General features: G+C 36.5%; 1 protein-coding gene across 1 annotated transcript in view; it reads right to left on the bottom strand.

Moving 5' to 3' along the window:
* The window catches only part of DPY19L2 (dpy-19 like 2), an 83,254-nt gene extending 62,673 nt beyond the window's left edge, over positions 1–20,581 (bottom strand). Inside the window, exons 1-5 of the mRNA XM_045792876.2 lie at positions 20,103–20,581; positions 15,885–15,909; positions 14,448–14,535; positions 12,480–12,617; positions 933–1,053 (exon numbers count right to left, since the gene is read on the bottom strand). Of these exons, the coding sequence (XP_045648832.1) occupies positions 933–1,053; positions 12,480–12,617; positions 14,448–14,535; positions 15,885–15,909; positions 20,103–20,478 (748 nt within the window). The 5' untranslated portion in view covers positions 20,479–20,581. The remainder of the gene's footprint in view (positions 1–932; positions 1,054–12,479; positions 12,618–14,447; positions 14,536–15,884; positions 15,910–20,102) is intronic.
* Between the last annotated feature and the right edge of the window lie 415 nt (positions 20,582–20,996).

The following is a 20,996-nucleotide window of genomic DNA, read 5'->3' as shown; positions in this document are numbered from 1 at the left end:
ACTCCACCCAAAAACTGCTAGATCTCATACAGGAATCCTTAAGAAAATTCTTACACTTCCAAGCTCCAATGATCATCTATATATAGATGACTCCAAGTTTATATTCAGACCAGAACTTTCTTCTTCCTATATGTATCCAGGCAGGTAGCCACTTGACATCTCCACTTTGAGGTCTCCGAGGTACTTCAAACTACTGTAGCAATGCAAACCTGATACTTTTAAAATGTATTTACCATTCAAAGAAACTCAATTACTTAAGCCAGAAACCAGTGTTACATAACTTCACTCTCCTTCCCCTATCCCATCAATCGATTACCAAATCTTGTCAATTCTGTTTCCAAAATCTCCCAAATATCTGCATTTCCCAGTTATCTGTCCTGCAATCAAGGGCTGAGAGCATAAGTCTCTTCTCTGGCATCACTGAACCCACTTTTGTCCTTTACTAATATTTTTTCCATATAACTGGCAAAATAATGTTCTTAAAATGCTAACTTGCTAGAATTCTTCAATGAATAAAGTATAAAATCCTTAGCCAGAAAGTGGCCTTTTGTTTTCTGACTCTTGCTTACATTCCTAGCATCGTTTCACACCATTTTTCCCTCTTTCTCTCTCTGCACACAGAAGTCTAGCCTGCTTTCAGTTTTCTCTCGCCTTGGGACTTCTGAATATTCTGGTTCCTATTTTTGAAACACTTCTCCCTTACTCTTAACCTTAGCAACCTCATTTTCTTATTTGTAATATCCATCGCAATTGTTAACTACTAATGCCCTTTTTATGTGTAAACTCTGTGAGAGTGAGGTTCGTGTCTACCTGGGTCATCTTGATCCCAAGAGCAAATACTAACCTATCACTTCGTGACAACTTAATGAATATCCTATATGCACATATATACAATTAATGACAACACAGCAGCATTTTAGAAAGAAACATGCCTTCACAACTTTGAACTTCATTTAAAGGTTCTACTCTGGTGACGTTCCAGCAGGTCTTAGCTTCTAGCCCAAATAAATTCATTATTCCCACAAATGTGCGATACCAGAAGGCTATAATCACCTACAAAGACAAAAACAAAAAGAGATGATGGAAGAAAATATCCTATTTTCATAATAATAATTTTTCCAAAATACTATTTTATGATGGTTTCCTTTGACATTATAAACTTTGATAAATTTAAATAATTTCACTTGGAAAACAGTCATTTTAAAATTATACATATATACACAATAAACTAAAGTTATCTATTACTAATTAGCAAACATCTACATAACAAAATTTGTTATGATCACCATCTCTGTAATATGTTCCTGAGATCAATTCTACAACATAAATAACAGTAGCAATAAAATAAGTAAATAGCATATAAAATACTATGGTGATTAATTGGAAAATACAATGATTTACAGGAATATTTCATAACATTTCATTTACTGAATTTATTTGCTTCATAGCCTAAAAAATATAAAACCAACTGCATATGGAATAGTAGCTCCTGTGCTCATTAAAACTTTGACCAAGCAGGTTTAATCAACCAATTCTTCCCATTCTGCAACCAATTTGTGAAGTTTATTTTTTTTAAAAGATTTTATTTATTTATTTAACAGAGATAGAGACAGCCAGCGAGAGAGGGAACACAGCAGGGGGAGTGGGAGAGGAAGAAGCAGGCTCATAGCAGAGGAGCCTGATGTGGGGCTCGATCCAATAACGCCAGGATCATGCCCTGAGCTGAAGGCAGACGCTTAACGACCGCGCCACCCAGGTGCCCCAATTTGTGAAGTTTAGAGACAAGGGGAAAGAACCACCATAGAAAACTACAAACAAAATGCTCATGCCTGGGAGATTTTTTTTTTAAAAATAATTTATAGATTTGGGAAAAACAATGCAAGATCATTGGGAAAGGAATAAAAAGATAAAGAGTTCAAAGTGAAAGTGAAAACCACCCAGAGCTAACTATTTTTAATATTCTGGTCATCATTATCATATGGTTTCACTCATTTATGGAACATAAGAAATAGCAGGGAGATCGGTAGGAGAAGGAAGGGAAGAATGAAGCGGGGCTAACAGAAGGGGGAATGAACCACGAGAGACTATGGACTATGGGAAACAAACTGAAGGCTTCAGATGGGAGTGGGGTGGGGGAATGGGATAGGCCGGTTACGGGTATTAAGGAGGGCACATATTGCATGGAGCACTGGGTGTTATACACAAACAATGAAGCATGGAACACTACATCAAAAACTAATGATGTACTGTATGGTGACTAACATAATAAAAAATTTTTTAAAAAATAAAAAAAAATATTCTGGTGATCATCCCTCTAGTCTCCCCCTTGGTATATAAAAACATGTAGCTAGATCCAGTATTCTATAATATTATATAAGATGTTAATGTAATACACATCACCAAACATCATAAACATCTTTCCATATACAAAAAGTATAAATTATTTTATTATTTTATCACTTACTTTATAAACCTGACCTTATACAAAAAAATTGTAATATATATTCTCGTGTATTTATCATCCACGTACAAGAACTTACCATATTAAATGTATGTGCTAAATCTAGAATTATATTCCTTTCTGGGAGATAGCTTGATATAGTAAGAAAGCACTGCTTTAAAGTCAGAATTGAACTTAAATTCTGATTCTGCAAGTTATGGTTTGATATCCCGAAGTAAATCCTTCAGCCTCTGAACCTTGGCCATCTCATCTCTAAAATGATGTTAATAATAACCATCTTGCGGGAGTGATGGGGAATTAGAGCTTACATGCTGGCATATAGTTAAGCATTAAATGCTTTGCCTTTTCAAAATATATTATTCCAAGCTTAACATTTTTAGCTTTGTGTGAGAAATTAATCTTCTTATGAATACAAAAGGTATGGACATTCATTTCAACATTGAAGTACCATATAAGGTTGCAAGCATATCTAGATCTTCTCCGTACTGTATCTATGCAATGTGAAATAAGACTGAATGATTCCTTGTTGCCTCATCCTTTATGATACTATCTACATTATCATGATTACTTTTTCATAACATCAAGGAGACTGAAAACTGCTGATTATTCAATATCTTTGAATAAGTAAAAAGAAAAAATTAGCTAATGTCTTAGAGAACATACTATTAGAAATTAATGGAACAAGAAACAGTAATTTTACTAAAGTTCTAAAAATAACCCTAAAACTAGTGTAATAAGCTAAATCCTCATCTTATATGCACAGAGTAAGTCAACATTAACTAAAATTGAAGATTCAAGAAATCTGTTGTCTTTTAATTTTTGCACTTACACTAGTCATAGAGATAATCATCAGAAGAAATAAGAACAGAAGAGTGTTTCTGAAGAGTAAGCTGGGATGTAAGCTGGGATGCAGAAAACAGTTTCTTCCATCTTAGATCTTAGGTCTATACTATACAATTATTACTACTGAAAATTACATTGAAAAATACTTACAGAAATAAAAAAAGGGGGGGAACCTCAGTGGCTCAGTCGTTTATGCATCTGACTCTTGATTTCGGCTCAGATCATGAACTCAGGGTCATGAGATCAAGCCCCGCATCAGGCTCCACATTGGGCGCAGAGCCTGCTTAAGATGTTCTCTCTCCCTCTCGCCTCTTCCCCCCACCTCTTTTTTCCCCTCTCTAAAAAAAAGGAAAAAACATCTGGGAAACCCCCAACTACTTGGAAATTAAACAGAATACCAAATATCCAATAGATCAAAGAGAAAAATGACGTGGGAAATCAGAAAATAACTCGAACAGAACAAAAATGAAAAACAATATATAAATAGTTAAATAAAATGAATTTCTGCTTTGGGGAAGATGGAGTAGATGTATTTTCTGCTATTTCTCCTGGGAATTATATAAATCAAACATAAGAAGACCCTGAAAGGTAGAGAGAAGGCAAACTACCTAGGGATCTTAGGACCCAAGGAACAACATGGTGATGAACTTCCTGGACTTTCATTTTGTCTCATTTTCTCAGACTTGGAGTTAAAAAGCCTGACAACCAGAAACACCATTGGCTGCAGACACAAAAAAAGACTAAAAGCCTGTTCTCTCTAGCTAAAGGGTCAGGAAAGTGGCAGCCTAGGAAAACATAAAAATTTTATAAACAATAATCTCTCTCCTCACCCAAATACCACAGAAAACAACAGCAACAACAAAAACAGATAGGTCCCATCCCCACCAACAAAGGTCAAATTGGGAACCTAGACTTCAACCTTCCCTAAGCTTTTAACAAGTCATCTCAACTCACCCACTAAGATGTTGTAAGAGAAAGCCAAGTAGGAAGCTCTCTCTCCCCATGGTGTCAGTATAGACCATGTGAAGAGCCTGGACATCTACCCCAACCAGCAATAAGTCATTCTTCCCCCTCCCCAGTGTGGTAATGTCAGAGGAGGCCTAGTGAGGAGTCAGGCCTTTCTCTGCCACCCAGGGGTAACAAGGCTAGCCACACCATGGTGTCTGCAGAAATCAGAGCTGGTCAGAACTCTGATCCCACTCAAAGGTAATGAGGAATACTTCTACCTTGAGGTCAAAAGAGGCCAGGAGAGAAACCTGCACTTGACACCCATCTGGCAATAATAAGATGGCAGATGTCCTCATTCCTTTGCTGGAGTGATGCGAAAGAAAGCCAGCTAAAATTAATGTTTAAATAAGATCCAGTTTCATAAAATAATGTTCAAATGTCCATCCACTAATGGACACTGATGTCCAATATGATGAAACTCTCTCATCATATCAAGAACCATAAGGATCTCAGACTGAATGAAAAAAAACAAGAGATTTCAACAATGAGATGACAAGAATATTAGAATAATTGCTCCAATGAGAAATTATGAATGTGCTAGGAACAAATAAAAACCCAGAAAGTCTCAGGAAAGAAACAGACGCTATGAAAGAAACAAACAAAAACTTCAGAACTGAAAAATACAATAACCAAAACTAAAACTCAATGGATGAGCTTAACAGCTGAATGAAGGGATAGAGGAAAATAATCCATGAACTCGCAAAGAAATAGAAATTGCTCAATCTGGGCAACAGAGAAAAAACAGATCTAAAAAAAAAAAAAAAGAACTTTTCCTAGGGAACCTCTAGGACTATAAGATCTAACATTTGTTATCACTGAAGTCTTGGAAAGAGAAAAGAAAGAAGAAACCAAAGATAAACAAAACAAAAATAGGATAAAACAAAAGAAATCCACACCAAGACACATCACACTTTTGAAAACTTTCAAACATCATACTTCTGAACACTTGTGAAAATTAAAAAAAAAAAAAAGATAGATAAATAGATAAAGAGCAACAAGGAAGAAAAAAAATCTTACCTAAAGGAGAAAAACAATTCAAACCATGAAAGGCCAGAATGAAGTAGCACCTTTATCAAATGCTGAAAGAAAAAACTGTCAACCTAGAATCCTATATCCAGCAAAAAAAAAAATAGCCTTCAAGAATTAAAGGAAATTTGACATGAAGGATGAAACAAATCTAGTAAAGTATGTTGCTAGCATACTTACCCTAAAAGAATGGCTAGAGAAAACTCTCTAAACAGAAAAAGAAGGGATCTTAGAACATAAGGAAGAAATTTAAAAAATGGATAAAATAAACTTCACTTCTCGAATTATTTCAAAATTAGTTTGAAGGCTAAAAGAAACATCATCATACTGTCTGATACGGTTTTAAACAGATGTAAAGGAAGTACTTAAGTGATGATGTTATAAAGAGAGAAGGGTAAAGAGATCTAAAGAGAGGTAAGGTTTCTGCACCTCATTTGAACTAGTAAAATGATAACAGCAGTAAACTGTAGTTATGTATAGGTAATATACATAATATATAGCTATAACAACCAAAGCAATGCTAAATAAGAGACATATTCAAAAAGTATAGATAAAATAGAATTTAAGAATCGTCAAATAACCCACAGAAAGGCAGAGAAAAGAAAAGAGAGAAATGAAAAATGAAAGACAAACAGAAAAAATAGAAGAGTCAAGCTGAAACAGATTATTACATTAAATGTAAATGGTAAAATACAATTAAAAATGTGATATAGACAGATTAAAAAACATAACTACAAGAAACATACTTCAAATATAATGAATATATCAAATATAATGATATATCAAATATAATGATAAAGGCAGGCTGAAAATAGAAGGATAAAAAAGATATATCATGTACACATTAATCAAAAGAAAGTAGTAACTATGTTAACATCAGAAAAAAGACTTCAAGGAAAACAAAATTATAAGCAAAGGGGGTAGGGTTATTATATAATGATAAAAATCCAACAAGAGGATGTAGCAATCCTAAATGCATATGTACTAAACACACTGCTATAAAATATATGAAGAATAACTGACAGACCTAAAAGGAGAAATAGATGAATCCACAATTATAGTTGGAGACTTCAGTATCCCTCTCTCAACAATGGATGGATGAACTAGACAGAAAATCAGGATTGAGAAAATATCACTACCACTATCATTGTGCAGGATCGAATCAACATTTATAAAATATTTTACCCAATAACAACATAATACATAGTTTTTTCAAGTGCTCACAGAATATGTCAAGATGGGCCATAAAACAAACCTCAACAAATTTAAAAGAATCAAAATGATACAAAGTATGTTCTCTAAACACAATGAATTTAAGCCATAAATTAGTAACAGAAAGATGGACTCTGAGAAACAAAGTGAGGGCTTCAGAGGGGAGGGGGGTGGGGGAATAGGATAGGTTGGTGATGGGTAGTAAGGAGGGCACGTATTGCATGGTGCACCGGGTGTTATACGCAACTAATGAATCATCGAACTTTACATCAAAAACCAGTGATGTACTGTATGGTGACTAACATAATAAAAAAAATATTTAAAAAAAAGAAAGATAAAAAGGAAATCTCCCAATACTTGGAAACTAAAAAACCCACTTTTAAAAATCCATGGAGCAAGAGGCACCAAGCTGACTCAGTTGGTAGAGCATGGGACTCTTGATCTTGGGGTTGTGAGTTCAAGCCCCACATTGGGTGTAGAGATTACTTAAAAAAACTTTTTTTTAAGTTTTTTAAAAATCCATAGATCAAATAGAAAATCTCAAGGGAAATAAAAATATATACACTAAATTGAATATAAATGAAATACAAAGTTTTCAAGTCCAGCATCTTAAGAAGCTTATTAGTTGCAACTCCATCCTAACAAGTAAAAAGCGTTCCTGAAAAATCATCAGCTCTTCTTAGATTCATAAGAAAAGTGAGGTCACAGGGCAAACTCCTGCTCCCCATATTGGAGATTGACAGGTAAACTGAGAGAATCACAACTTAGTGGAATAGAAACCCATAAGCAAAAACTTCCATGGGAAGTAGTTGGAGAGTAGGGGAAAAGCTAAGCTATAATTGATAAGTTGCTGGAGGCAGAGGGTAGACAAGTCTGAGAGTCAAAAATTCCAGGGAGACCCAGTAATAGAGGAAATGCCAGCACATTTATGAGTTTTACTTCTAGGAGCTCACCAAGCATGTCTTACAGTGAGTATCAGAGAAAAATCTGCTTTTGGCAGGTGGTAGTAGAAAAAGGACCATTTTGAAATACACCAGAGCACTCTCTTCTTAATAAAGCCTGTGTCAGGGGAAATTATTTTACTAGAGCCTAACCTATTAAGGTTTTATCAGAGCCTAACAGAAAGCGAAGCAGGGAAATACCCAATTCCAGCCCCTTCTAGCCATCCTGCTGCACCTAAGCAGGAGAAGAAACCTGAGAAGAATTGTGAAGTTCACAGCCCAGAGGCACAGGTTCATAAAAGACTGAAATCTAGTAAGAGCATTATAGAATGCTTCTTCTCACCACACTACTAAAGCCTATTTATAGCAGATCTTATTACTTAGGACATGAGGTCCAACTATTATGAAACAATTACAAGACATACTAAAAGCCAAAAACACAGTTGAAGAAATAGAACAAGCATCAAAACCCAGACATGGCAGGGATGTTGGAATTATCAAATTGGGAATTTAGAACAACTATGATTAATATGTTAAAAATTGCAATGGATAAAGTAAATAGCATGTAAGAACAGAGAGGTAACGTAAGCAGAGAGAAATTCTTAAAAAGTACCAAAAAGAATTGCTAGAGATCAAAAACACTGTAACAGAAATCAAGAATGCCTTTGATGGACTTATTAGTAGACCGGGCATAACTGAAGAAAAAGCCCTGAGCCTGAGTATACTTCAACAGAAACCTCTAAAACCAAAAAGCCAAAATAAAAAAGACAAAACAAAAAAACAACAATAACACGGGGTGCCCGGGTGGCTCAGTCAGTTAAACATCTGCCTTTGGCTCAGGTCATGATCCCAGGGTCCTGGGATCAAGCCTGGGTTTTGGCTCCCTGCTCAGCGGGGAGTCAGCTTCACCCTCGCCCTCTGCCCCTCCCCCACCTCATGCTCATGCACGTGCTCTCTCTCTCAGACAAATAAATAAAATCTTTAAAAACAAATAAACAATAACAACAAAAAACCCCCAGAATATGCAAGAACCATGGGACAATTAAAGATGTACCATACACATAATGGGAATACCAGAAGGAGAAGGAAGAAAGGGACAGAAGAAATATTTGAAAGGACTCAGGAGTCCCTCAAATTGATGTCAGATACCCAACACAGATCCAGCAGATCCAGGAAGCTCAGAGAACACCAAGCATGATAAACGCCAAAAAATAACACCAAAGCATGTCAAACTACAGAAAATCAAAGATTAAAAAAAAAAAAAATTCTGAAAGAAGCCAGAAAAAAAAGAGACACCTTACTTATATGGGAGTAAAAATAAGAATTACATCTGACTTCTCCTCAGAAACCATTCAAAGAGGAAGAAACTGGGCTGCTATATTTAAAGTGCTGAGAGAAAAAACCAACTTCGAATTCTGTATCACATGAAATTATCCTTTAACAGTGAAGGATTAATAAAGATTTTCTCAAACAAAAATTGAGGGACTTTGTAAAAAAGTTCTTTAGAGGGGATAAAAAAAGATACAGATCAGAAGCTTGAATCTACATAAAGAAAAAAGAGCATCAAAAAAGGAAAGCGAAGATAAAATAAAAACTTCCCTTTTTATTATTCTTAACTGATCTAACATATAAGCTTTGTTCAAAACGGTAATAGCAACAACGTATTCAAGTATGTATAATTATGAATGTGTGTATGCTTGTGTATAGGTGACATGAATAACAAAAAGGATTCAGGGGTTGGGATGGAGGAATTACAATTATTTTGTTATCATAAGGTACTGACACTACCCAGGAAGCGGTTTAATGTTATTTGAAAGAGGTTTTGGATTAGTCATAAATGTATATTGTAAACTCTAGGGCAACCACAAAGTGTAAAAAAGAATTATAATTGATACCCTAAAAAAGGAAAGAAAATGCAATAATATAAAAGCTCAATTAAAACCACAAAAGGCATAGAAAGAATGGAAGTCAAAATAGTAAAAAGAACAAAGGCAACAAATAGAAATTAGTAACAAATATAGTAGATATCAACCAACTTTATCAATTATCACTTTGGAAGTTAATGATCTGAATGTACCAATCAACAGACAGAAATCATTAGAGTGGATCAGAAAACAAGACCCAACCACATGTTATCTAAAAGAAACCAACTTTAAAAATAAAGACACATATACATTAAAAGTAAATGAATGGAGAAAGATATACTATATTAAAACTAATTAAAAGAAAGTGGGAGCAGCTATACTAATTCCAAACAGAGCAGACTTTACAGTAAGAAAAGTTATCAAGAGTAGAGAGTGGTATTACATAATAATAAAGGGGTCAATTCTACATGACATAATCCTTAATATGCATGCATGCAGCTAACAACAAAACATCAATAAAATTGATAAATCTCTATAGCCAGCCTGAGGGAAAGAGAGAGAGGACATGAATTACTAATACCAGAAATGAAAGACAGGACATCACTACAGATCCCATGGACATTAAGCAGATAATAAGGGAATAACGAAAAACCCTTTGTCCATAAATTTCACAATTTGATGACCCAATGCCTTGAAGGACACATTCTTGCCAAAACTCACATAAAAAGAAACAATCTGAATAGGGTTATCTCTATTAAATAAATTTAATCAATAATTAATAACCTTCCATTCAGAAAGCACCAGGCCCAGATGGGGTCACCAGGGAATTGTACCAAAGAAAGTATACCAGTTCTCTAGAATCTTTTCCAGAACATACAGCAGAGGGAACACTTACAAACTCATTTGTTGAGGCCAGCATTATGCTAATACTGAACAAGGTAAAGATATTTTAAGAAAACTACACACAATATCTTTCATGAACATAGATCTTCAAAAAAATTAGCGAATCAAATCCAACAGCGTATAAAAATTATACACCCTGACCAAGTGGGATTTACTGCAGGTATGTAAAGCAGGTTCAAAATTTGAAAATCAATTAATATAATCATCATATCAACAGCCTAAAGAAGAAAAATTACAAGATCATATCAACAGACGCAGAAAAAGCAATTGACGAAATTTAACACCTATTCAAGATCTTAAAAAAACTCTCACTAAACCATGAACACAGGGAACTTCCTTAACTTGATAAAGACTATCTACAAAAAACTTGCAGCTAAAATCATACTTAATGATGAGAAACTTGAAGCTTTCCCACTAAGATCAGGAACAAAGCAAGGATATCCCACCTCACCACACCCGTGATGAAACAGCTCAATGGAGGACAGGCTAGTTACCACAAAGGAGCACATGGAAACTTCTCAGAATTATGAAAATGTTGTATAACTCAATTGTTGTGGTTATGCAGGTTTACACATGTGTCAAACTCAAAGAACTGTACATTCAAAACAGGTCTATTTTATTGCATGTAAGCTATACCTCAACAGAAATTAAATAAACAAAAAGGAGCCAGAGACAAGATATGTTCAGCACATATTACTAAGGATTACTCTACAAAATACATACATTTTGCCAACAAATCAATAAGAAAACAACTACCAAGTGGTGATAAAGATTTATACAGTTTATTGATAGAAGAAAAATCCAAATGACTATTAAACATAAAAATATTCTTAGCTCCACAAATAAGGAAGTACAAATTAAACTAAATAGTAAATCACACCCATTAGAAGAGCAAAACCAGAAATTTTGATAAACTGAAATCTAATAAGGTTATGAGGAAAAGTAAACACTCCTACACAGCAGTGTGAATGGCTACATTTGCTTCAGAGAGCAATTTAGCAATATCTGATAAAGTCAGCAAAATATATACTCTATAACACAAAAATTCTAGTTTTAGAATATCCTACAAAACATCTTGCACATATATACAATTAGAAAACACATACAAGAACATATATTTTGGAACTATTTATAAAGACTGGAAACAAAATCCACGAGGAGGGTAATGTATGAATAATCTTGGAATTCATAAAATGGTTAAATTAAAGAAAAAAATACACACATACACAGCGTTCAAAAATGTAACGCTGAGGAAAAAGCTATGGGGTGCTTTATTCAGTATGGGAGCATTTATGTGGATTTACCAAAACACATAAAACAATCCTTGAAAATAAGGAACAATAGAAACACATTACATTCATTATGATGATACTTGTGGGAATGGGAAAGGAGAAAATTCAACTGGGAAGCAGAACAAAGATGACTCTGACTGTATATATGATGCTTTAAGATACCTGAAGCAAAAATGACAAGAGTAGCATTTATTTATTCTAAGTGGTTGATCACACCTTTGCCTATTTTCTCTAAGTTTTTGTAATTTTCAACATTTCAAAATCAAAAAAAAAGGTAATTTTTAAAGCTATAAAATATGAAGAAATGTCTAAGCAGCACTAATTTTTAACAAATGTGCTGGATTCTGAGATAACTCAAAACTAGTACATACCATGACATCAAATTAGCATTCATCTTAACAGTTCAAAGATTGAACTTACTAATTTTTTTTGTTGTCATTGTTCCAATTTCTAGAATCTGCAAACTACCATAAAATCCATACTCTTTTAGGCTAAGCATTGGTAGATATTCATAGACCTCTGAGTATGTGACTAAATAAATCTTGCTCTATTAATGTAACTCCAAGGTCACTGTTCTGCTCATAACTTTCAGTGTTCCTTCATGAGACCAGTGTGCCCATTCACAGGGTCTCCAAAGCCAACAGACCATCTCCATTTAGAACACATCTTGCTTGTTCCCATTTGGCTCCTCTAATTATGCTGGTCATTACTTCCACACTAAGATTCGTTTCTTTGACTTTATGTAAGTATAGTTTCCGGGGTCTTTAAAATTTAGGAGAGGAATTTTTGATACTCTGCTCAACTATAAGGACACATACGATCGATAAGCCTTAAAGGTTCCATCCTTTTTATAACATCATTGTACTTACTCTTTTTATCTGATAAAAAAGGATCATTCTACAAATATTTTCCCCCAAATAGTACTCACCTCTGGATAAAGATGGAAGCGTTTCACTGTATTAATTACAAGGGGATATTCAGTGAGCCTGTCATTCATTATCATCCACAGTCCTTCCAAAAACGAAGGTGCTTCGATAATGGTCTTGAAGTAGGAATAATAAAGTCCCTTAAAAATGCACAAATTGTTGATGTAATTAAATATGAAAAATTTTAGAACAATTTCTTCTGAATAAAAGGAAAAGGTCAATAATAAGACTTGCTACTGCATTCTTGGGCTCAAAAAAAGGCATGCCTTTTCACGTTATCACTGCGCTATTCTTTCATATATTCTGTACATTTGAAAAAGCGTGAGAGGGGTGGTTAAATGTTTCAAGGAGTTTTTCTGACCATGGCTTAACAGATGAATACAATATATTTTTAATTCCAGCATGACTGATTTTGCCACATTACAAAATGCCTAGAGTTGAGATCTAATGGATTCTGGCATAAACAGAGATGCCTTCATGTCCTTGTACAACTTTGCAAATAGATAATTACTTTTTTTCCACCTCTTAAGAAATAACATGCAATGATCATAAGCAAAAATGAGACAGAACTTAACACTTGCAACTTTCTCCCTAGCTCCATCTAACAGCTCTGCACATGTCAAATGTTATGTCAAAATAAATGTCAATTGACTACTATTGTTCATGACACAGATGCAGTCCTGAAAAAGGGATTAACTTAGTGTATTATTCCAGCACAGGAAATAATGACTTCATTAGGCCATCACAAGTGCTGTTTAGTTAAAATTCAGAGATTAACAAGAGCCTGTTGTTTCATATTACTTTCTTCATCAATTTCCTGCTCTTCTTCCTAAAATCTAAAAGCAAATAAAGGGCCACATTGTTAATACATGCTCCCAAAAACATTAGAAATAATCTTCAACTCTACCCTCATGCATGCCTATACAACTACTTCGTTATTAACAGATGAAGCAACGCCAGTGGCTACTACACTGAAGTTCTGCTTTAGCTGATGTCTGATGTCAGCATTTCCTCATAGTTTTGATTGGTAAAATATGAGTTCACATAAGGATTGTTCCTTTCTGCTTAGAAGGACAAGACACTACTACAGTGAAAGGATATTGAGTATGTATGTCTGTATTTAGAAAAATAGGAAATTACACAAATACTCTTTTTATTAATAGCATCTACTGTTTTTGTGCCAGGTACTGTGTTAATGTGCTTCATTCATTACCTCCCTTCATAGTCAATAAAATCCTGTAAAGCTGGCCTTATTTCTAGGCCACAGATGAGATTACTGGGAATCAGAGAGGTTAACTGACTAGCCATCACACGAGGAAGCACAGACCTGCTATCTGAATCCAGTCGTCTGTCATCCAAGCCCAGACTCTGCCACAGCTACACAATTTATTTAAGAATATCTTACATCCTTTCTTCGGAAATAATACCTACAAAATTCTAAAAATTTAAATGTCATGCAAATGCTAACGTATCCAATTTTCCAAAGGATTAAGTGGGATATTAGGGTGAGATTTAAAAAGCAGTGGGTGAGGTACCTCCATTAGACAAATCTGCAGAGACAGAAAGTAGAACAGAGGTTACAAGGGGCTGGGGAGAGTGGCATGGGGAGTTGATGTTTAATGGGTATAGTTTCTGTTCGGGATAATAAAAAAGTTCTGGAGATGAATGGTGGTGAGGACAAGCAGTTTCTGATAACATTCGGTGCCCCTATATAAATGTTATATTTGTTCTCCTTCTTCCCCAGTTATTCTGATGGATCTTTTTTATACTTAAAAGAAGTCTGCATTAGAAAAGTAGGGTAATGAGGTAAGTAAAAGATTCCTAATACATTTTCTATTTACATAATAAACCTAGGTTATAGCTTGAGAAACAGTGCAGTTGAACAAAAATTCATTTCAGTTTCTAATAAATGTCTATCTTATAGTCTTACTATACTTAAACTACAAATTAATTTATTATAAGAAACTAACCATTTCAGTTCGAAAAGTCATCTCCCGTTCTAAAGATGATAGGTGGGAAAAATGACGATCATTTTCAAAAAGTGTTACTAAATGTATCCTAGAAAAAAAAAATGAAGCACCATATTCTAAGAATAAGAACATTTCAAAACCGGTACTGAAATAGTTAACTAAGTATTAAAGTACAAAAACCATAAAAGGAAAAAGAATAAATTTTATAATAAATGAGATAATTTTATAATTTGCTTAGTACTTTGTATATTTTTAGGCACTTATAATTTAGTGTAGTACACAGCTGAAATTCCTTAACTCCTTGGTTCTTAATCATAATTGTTTATCTAAAACTCCTGTGGTTGGTTTCTCTGCCCCCTTCCTCTCCATGCCTCTAAATCAGAACAGAGGCAAGTTTCTGTTTAAGTTTCCCAAGTGATTCTATTTTAACAGGTTGGAGAAATGCCTCTGTGACTGCTGAAAGCATTTGGAATATAATTTTAAATAAAATTACTTCCAATTAAAGCAGTTTAAAAATAACAGAATACCATATAAGGGACCAGCTTGCGAGTGCCAAAGAACACAGAACTGTATTTCAAGATACCTGATTAGTGCAACTCAAGAACACAGCTGTCGGCAGTGAAAATGGGAGCATATGTGTTAAGTAAAATTAGTCAGCAATTATGCTACCCTTAATTTACACAGTAGATGTTTTCCAAATAATTAGCAAGCAAAATTCCAAATATCAACCTTGTCTTCCACACACCTCGATTCCCATGTGAGATACATGTCAGGGTACCAACAGCTATAGGAAATGTTTCTTCCCAGTACAGCCTTAGTTCTAAAATAAAAATCTTCCTGCAGACTAAATGGCCAGAATAGCACTGTCCCAAAAGGATATCATCCCACTCTTCCCAAAAGTAAAAATTTCTGATCTCAGGTAGAAATGAAAATACATCAGAGGAAAAATATTATTTTACTTATAATTTTTACATATAAAGGACTTGTGTAAAGTAAGGTACGTGTACACACACACTGAAAGGTTCATTTAATCTGCATTACTACAGCAGAATCTTTATTTTCATTTCTACCTGATTTCTAATTGACAGGTGTTACTAAAACTTTATCTCTAAGCTTATGTCACTAAGACCACACAATTACAGTAAGAGTTTAAGATGAAATAAACATGCAAAGTACACTAGAAAAGCTAGCAATTTACAAAATAAAGTGGTGAATCCTTTGGTAACACAAAAATATTTGAATTCCTAAGTACTATTCCTCTAACACATCCATTTTGTAAATTCTGCTTCACATATGGTTTTTTAAAAAATTGTATGTGCAAACTGGCGCACACATTCTATACATACAGCGAGTGGCTATTGTTTTATTGTACCCAAACAGCAAGGTCAACTTTTAATCCAAATGTTTTTATTTATTTAAAACTGAAACAAATCTTACCAGTGCAAAACTCCCACAAAGGCAGCTGGAAAAACAAAAACAAAAAGTCATTAAAAGCTGCTTTATTATAACATACCTTTAAAACAACCATTTCAAATGCATTCCCCTATATGCCTAAAGAGAGAGCACACACAAGGAAGATGGCTAGCTAATTCTGTCTATATAAAATAGGAAAAATTTACAAACGGACATAAAACAAATTGTGAATAGTACTTACCTCTGCAGGGGCGGGGGGACGGGTTCAAGGAGCAAAGGGAAGCTTGGAAGATTACATAACTTGCAAAAAAAGTCATGAAATTATTAATGACTTTGACCTTTTTGGGGATTTTCAGTTTACTCTCTCTTCTCCCTCTTATTCTCTATTTCTTTACGTAATTTTTTTTAAAACAGGCTCATACATACACGGTGCTCAGCTCAATCCTTTCAGAAGTGACTCTAGCCTGCAGGAGCCACTCTAAACCACCTTCCCCGTGCTCGTCAGGAACTATTAAATGCAGGAAATCGCTTCCTCAGCAGCACACCTGAAAGCCCCTATTTATGGAATTTTGATTGCTCCCAGACTACTGGCTTGGGAGATTCATCTAGTCGCCCAGTCTGCACCCTATGCGTGAGGCTTTATCAGAGGTTGTGGAGACGGGTCAAACAGGAACACTACTGTGGGTATGGGTCTTTCTGAGGAGCTCCAAACACTGTCTGCTCTGGTGGCTGGGATGCTGCTTGTTTACAAAAATACCGTAAAACTGGGGAAGGGGCACAGGATGCGGCCAAATTAAAACGCCACAAACCCTGCTCTTCTTACACAATTGCAGTAGTGTTCTGAATACACGCTCTTTAGAGTGTTGTAAACGTTTCGTTAATTTACAAAGTTTTGAAAAGTTGATTCTGACAATTTTCCAAGTATTTTTGTCACTATCACAGAGGAGTGAATTTACTCAGCTATTCCTAAAGTCCTGCCTCCCCCCCCAAGATTTTATAATCGTACGTACATCTTATGGTTGTCCCAAATATACTTGGCAAGTCATTTTAACAAACCACCAACTTTAGCCTCTTAAAAATTCAAGAAATTACCTTGACTAGCAAAATAAATGTAAATCGATAAAGAAATTAATAATAAATTATAATTTTGAAAAAAAAAAATTCCCAATCATGCTTCTCCAGCTCTTGTTCTCCATATTCTAACCATCCTGGGCTCATTCCTACCACTCTTCAATACTTCTCAGAAGATTTGCTTGTTTTATACCATGATCAGCAAACTACACCCATGGCCCGTTTCTGTACTGTCCACAAGCTAAAAATGCTTGTCACATTTTTAATGGGTTGTACAAATATGGGAGAAGAAGAATAAACAATAGAAACCGTATGTGTCCTGTGAAGCCTAAAATATTTACTACCTGGCTGTTTATAGAAAAAGTACATACTCACTACATATGTTAGCTCTTTCTAATATGTAATATACTCTGAACCACTTTGAAATTAAACCTATACCTTCTTTCTCAACTTGAAACAGATGCCCCTTTGATAAGGCTTCATTAGCTTTAAGACACATATGCTATCCTATTTCAACCATATTTCTACTCTCTTTCTTACTCTCTAGACAATTACATGCACTGGCAAAAACTCTTAAAAATGATGTTTAAGGAAAGGGAAAAGATTAAATATCCTACTAAATCATCTAGCCTTCCAAAATCCTCAAAATACTCTTGTGTCTTTCATTCACTCCCCGACCCCACACTCCACGCCGGAAAAAAATGATAAAGTGTAACGATTCCAATATTCTAAATGCACAAAGTGCTTATCACAGCCTCTTCCAAAGATGTACTAAAACGCATGTCTCCGGACCCCTGTATCCTGTCAATCTCACCTCTGAAAGTGACCTAGTCTCATAGTTCACTGAAACAGAGATCATTTGATGCAAGCACTCCCAACTTCTCTTATATCCACTTTAATATTTCTCTACATACTAATCCTCGTTTTTCTATTCCCTACCATCTCAGCAAAGGAAGTATCTCTTCTCTTTTTCAGTTAGCTTCTCAAATTTGTGCCTCTAATTCCACCCTTCTCAAATATTCCAAGACTTTGCTCCATCAACTATTTCCTCTCTTGGAACCTGAATCTCACCCTCTTCCCAAGATCTTTCTCTACAGCCTTCAATTCTCCTCGGCCTTAAAACATTTCCACTGATCTAAAAGCCCTTCAAACTTTGACATATTCTCTCCCCTCACCCATAACCCCATTTGCTGACAAGATTCTTAGCCAATTTCTTTCTTCTAAGTTCCTATAACTTAAAAAACAAACAAACAAAAAAAACGACCAACATCTTAGTTAGCAACATCAATAGCCTCTTTAAATTCTTATGGTTTTCAAACCTTTCTAGCATCTGAGCAGATTCTTGAATGTCTTCATCTTTCATCACACCAACACTTCCAGTTCTTCTAAGCTTCTGACCTGTTTTTATATGCTTTTTCTGGCTTTTCCTTTTCCGCTAATCTCTTAAAACTAAGTATAAGGGGTGTTCCAAAATATTTCTGCTTTGCCCACTTTTCTCTCATTGCGAGTCTCAATCTTCAAGTTTCAACTCACTTCTACATGGATAATTCCCAAATTTACAGTCCTCATTGCTAAACTTTCTCTGTCCCTGTCCTTCCACCTCACCACCTACCCAACCCTCACGAGATGCTTCCATTGACTCTCACTTTTGTCCTCTCTTCTCTATTCCTGTTGTTGCTACCCTCACTAAGACCACTATTGCCTAGATTCCGGTATTCAATTATTTTTTTCTGCCTCTTTTTTCCATCCATCTCCAGTCTATTTTACAAACCACTGTTTGGTTAATGATGTCACTCGATTTAAAAACTATTCAATGCTAACATTGTGAATGTACTAAATGCCACAAAATTATTCACTTTAAAATGGTTAATTTTATATGATGTGCATTTCAACTCCTTAAATTTTTTTTTATTAAAGAATCAATCAGTGCCTTCTACAGAATGAAATTCAAATTCCTTAAACCAAGTTTTGAATTAGACTCTCCACTGCTGGTCCCAACCAACCTTTTGAACTTACTTTCCACTTCCTCTTCCTTAGGTATCCTTCCTTTCCACCTTACTTTACCTTCATGTTTTCTCACTTCTTTGACTTCAATTACACCGTTCTACTGGCCTCTAATACTTCTCCTCTGCCTCACACATCCAAATGTTATCCATAATGTCAACAATTCTAATCCCACCTTTTCCTAAAAGTCTTCTCTGATTTCATTTCCCACCTCCCATCCTGAAGTATTAGTTTGCTCTTCTGAACTCTCTTAGCACTTAATATACTCAGTCATTATTTCACCCAGCACTCACTGAGTGCCTTGGGTGTGCCAGACATGGGTGCTCAGGAGCTTGTGTTTGGGACAGCAAAACGCCCGGTATTCAAGACCATTCTGATTCTGGATGTGGGATGTTATCTGTTGCCACAATTAGACATCTGATAAAATGTAAATGTGAATTCCCATCTATTATCCTCTAGTACTTGTAACACCCCGAATGCGGAGCTTCATTCTTTAACATCAGCAGTCAACTTGCGATGAAAAGAAATCACAACTTACATTAGCAGACATTTCTCTACGTTTCAACCAGTCCCACCAAGGACTAGGCTCAAATCCGATTCTAACGAAACAGCAACAACATTTAAATTAACTCTTAAGCAACAGAAAACAAAGATCGTAAATAAAGAAAAACTCTTTCAAGTGCTTAAGTTAGAAGAAAATTCCCCAAATCAAGGCAGTGAAGTTCCACAGCAAAATGAAAGTAAATGAGTACTGACACGAAGCAATGTATTGTCTAATTTGATCTTATTTCCCCTATTAAAGATTCTCAACTAATTAAACCAACACTTTATTTTTGCTTTATTTAAGGTGCAAGAGGAACATCTCTGCCCCCGAAGAACTAGCCTATCATTTTTACAACCTGCGATAAATGGCTGCCCTGATTAAAATGACATTTTTTTGCTGACACAGGGGTGATCACTATGCCCCAAAACCCTAGAAAATGTTTTAAAACAAGAACGAAGGGGGCTGGCACTCTTGGCGATTTTCCCGAGCCGGGACCTTGTCATTAGGACTGCTAAGCTCATTTGTTAAACTGATCTTTAAAACTCACCCAAACCACTTGAAACCCGAGGCTCAGAGCGCATCTTCCGGCCTTGCCTCGGGCTCTCCCGGGCTGTTCTGCTCACCTATGCCAAAGGAGGTCCTGCTGTTGACCTGACGTCTCCGCAACTGCTGCACCTTGTCGCGGAGCTGCTCCAGCAAACAGTTGAGGAACTGGAAGCGGCCGAGAAGAAGGGTCTTTGAGACCACCTCCATTTGCATGCATTTCTGCGCGTTCAGATTTCGGGTCCTCCGCGGCGAGTAGTCCCGGGCGCCCCCTGGCAGGTTCCCCCCGCCTACGGGCAAAGGAGGCTGCGGCTTTTCCACCTCCGCCTGCGGCTCCTCCATCTCCGGCTCCCCGGCTCCGGTGGCCCGGCGCCGCCGCCTGGACGGCATGGAGCGGGAGGAGTGCGCCGGCTCTGAAGCCGCTTCTTTGAGCTTACTCCTCGTTTGCCCGACCATTTTCTCATAGTCCCTGTTCGAATGGAGCTGGGTCTCTCTGGCGCCAGCCCAGCCCGGTCGGGCGGGGTCCGCAGGGGCCTAACTCGGCTCACAGCCTCAACGACTCGTCCCCGCCGCCGTTGCGAGCCGCCCGGTCGTCATGACGACCGGGAAACCTGGAGGGCGGGGCGTGAGGTCCAGGCCGCCCTGCTCTGCTCGTGCGTCCTCCACGCGCACCGCGCACCGTCTCAGCGTGCAGCCCACGCGCAGCGCTCCAGCGCTCTGCATCACGGGCATCCCCCCAGGCGCATCGTCTCCCGCGCAGCGCCGGCGCACTGCCCCACGCAAACCTCACGCGCTTCCTCGCACGCCCGCCGCATTGTGCCCCGTTGGGCTCCGTGGTCCGGCTGGCGTGGAAGTTCGAGGAACTCTCTCTGATTTACTTCTTTTTTTCGAGTTCAGGCTTAGTTTTGTTATTTTTACCCAAAATTGCACGTGTCTGCAAGTAATTAAAAGAGAAAGAGATCTTAGTTGAAAGA

The sequence above is a fragment of the Ursus americanus genome, chromosome 3 (assembly GCF_024610735.1).
Source record: "Ursus americanus isolate L20-20 chromosome 3, mUrsAme1.1.p, whole genome shotgun sequence".
In the NCBI taxonomy this organism is placed as follows: Eukaryota; Metazoa; Chordata; class Mammalia; order Carnivora; family Ursidae; genus Ursus; species Ursus americanus.
Note: the sequence above shows the minus strand (reverse complement) of the source record. Positions and strands in the feature narration are given on the sequence as shown.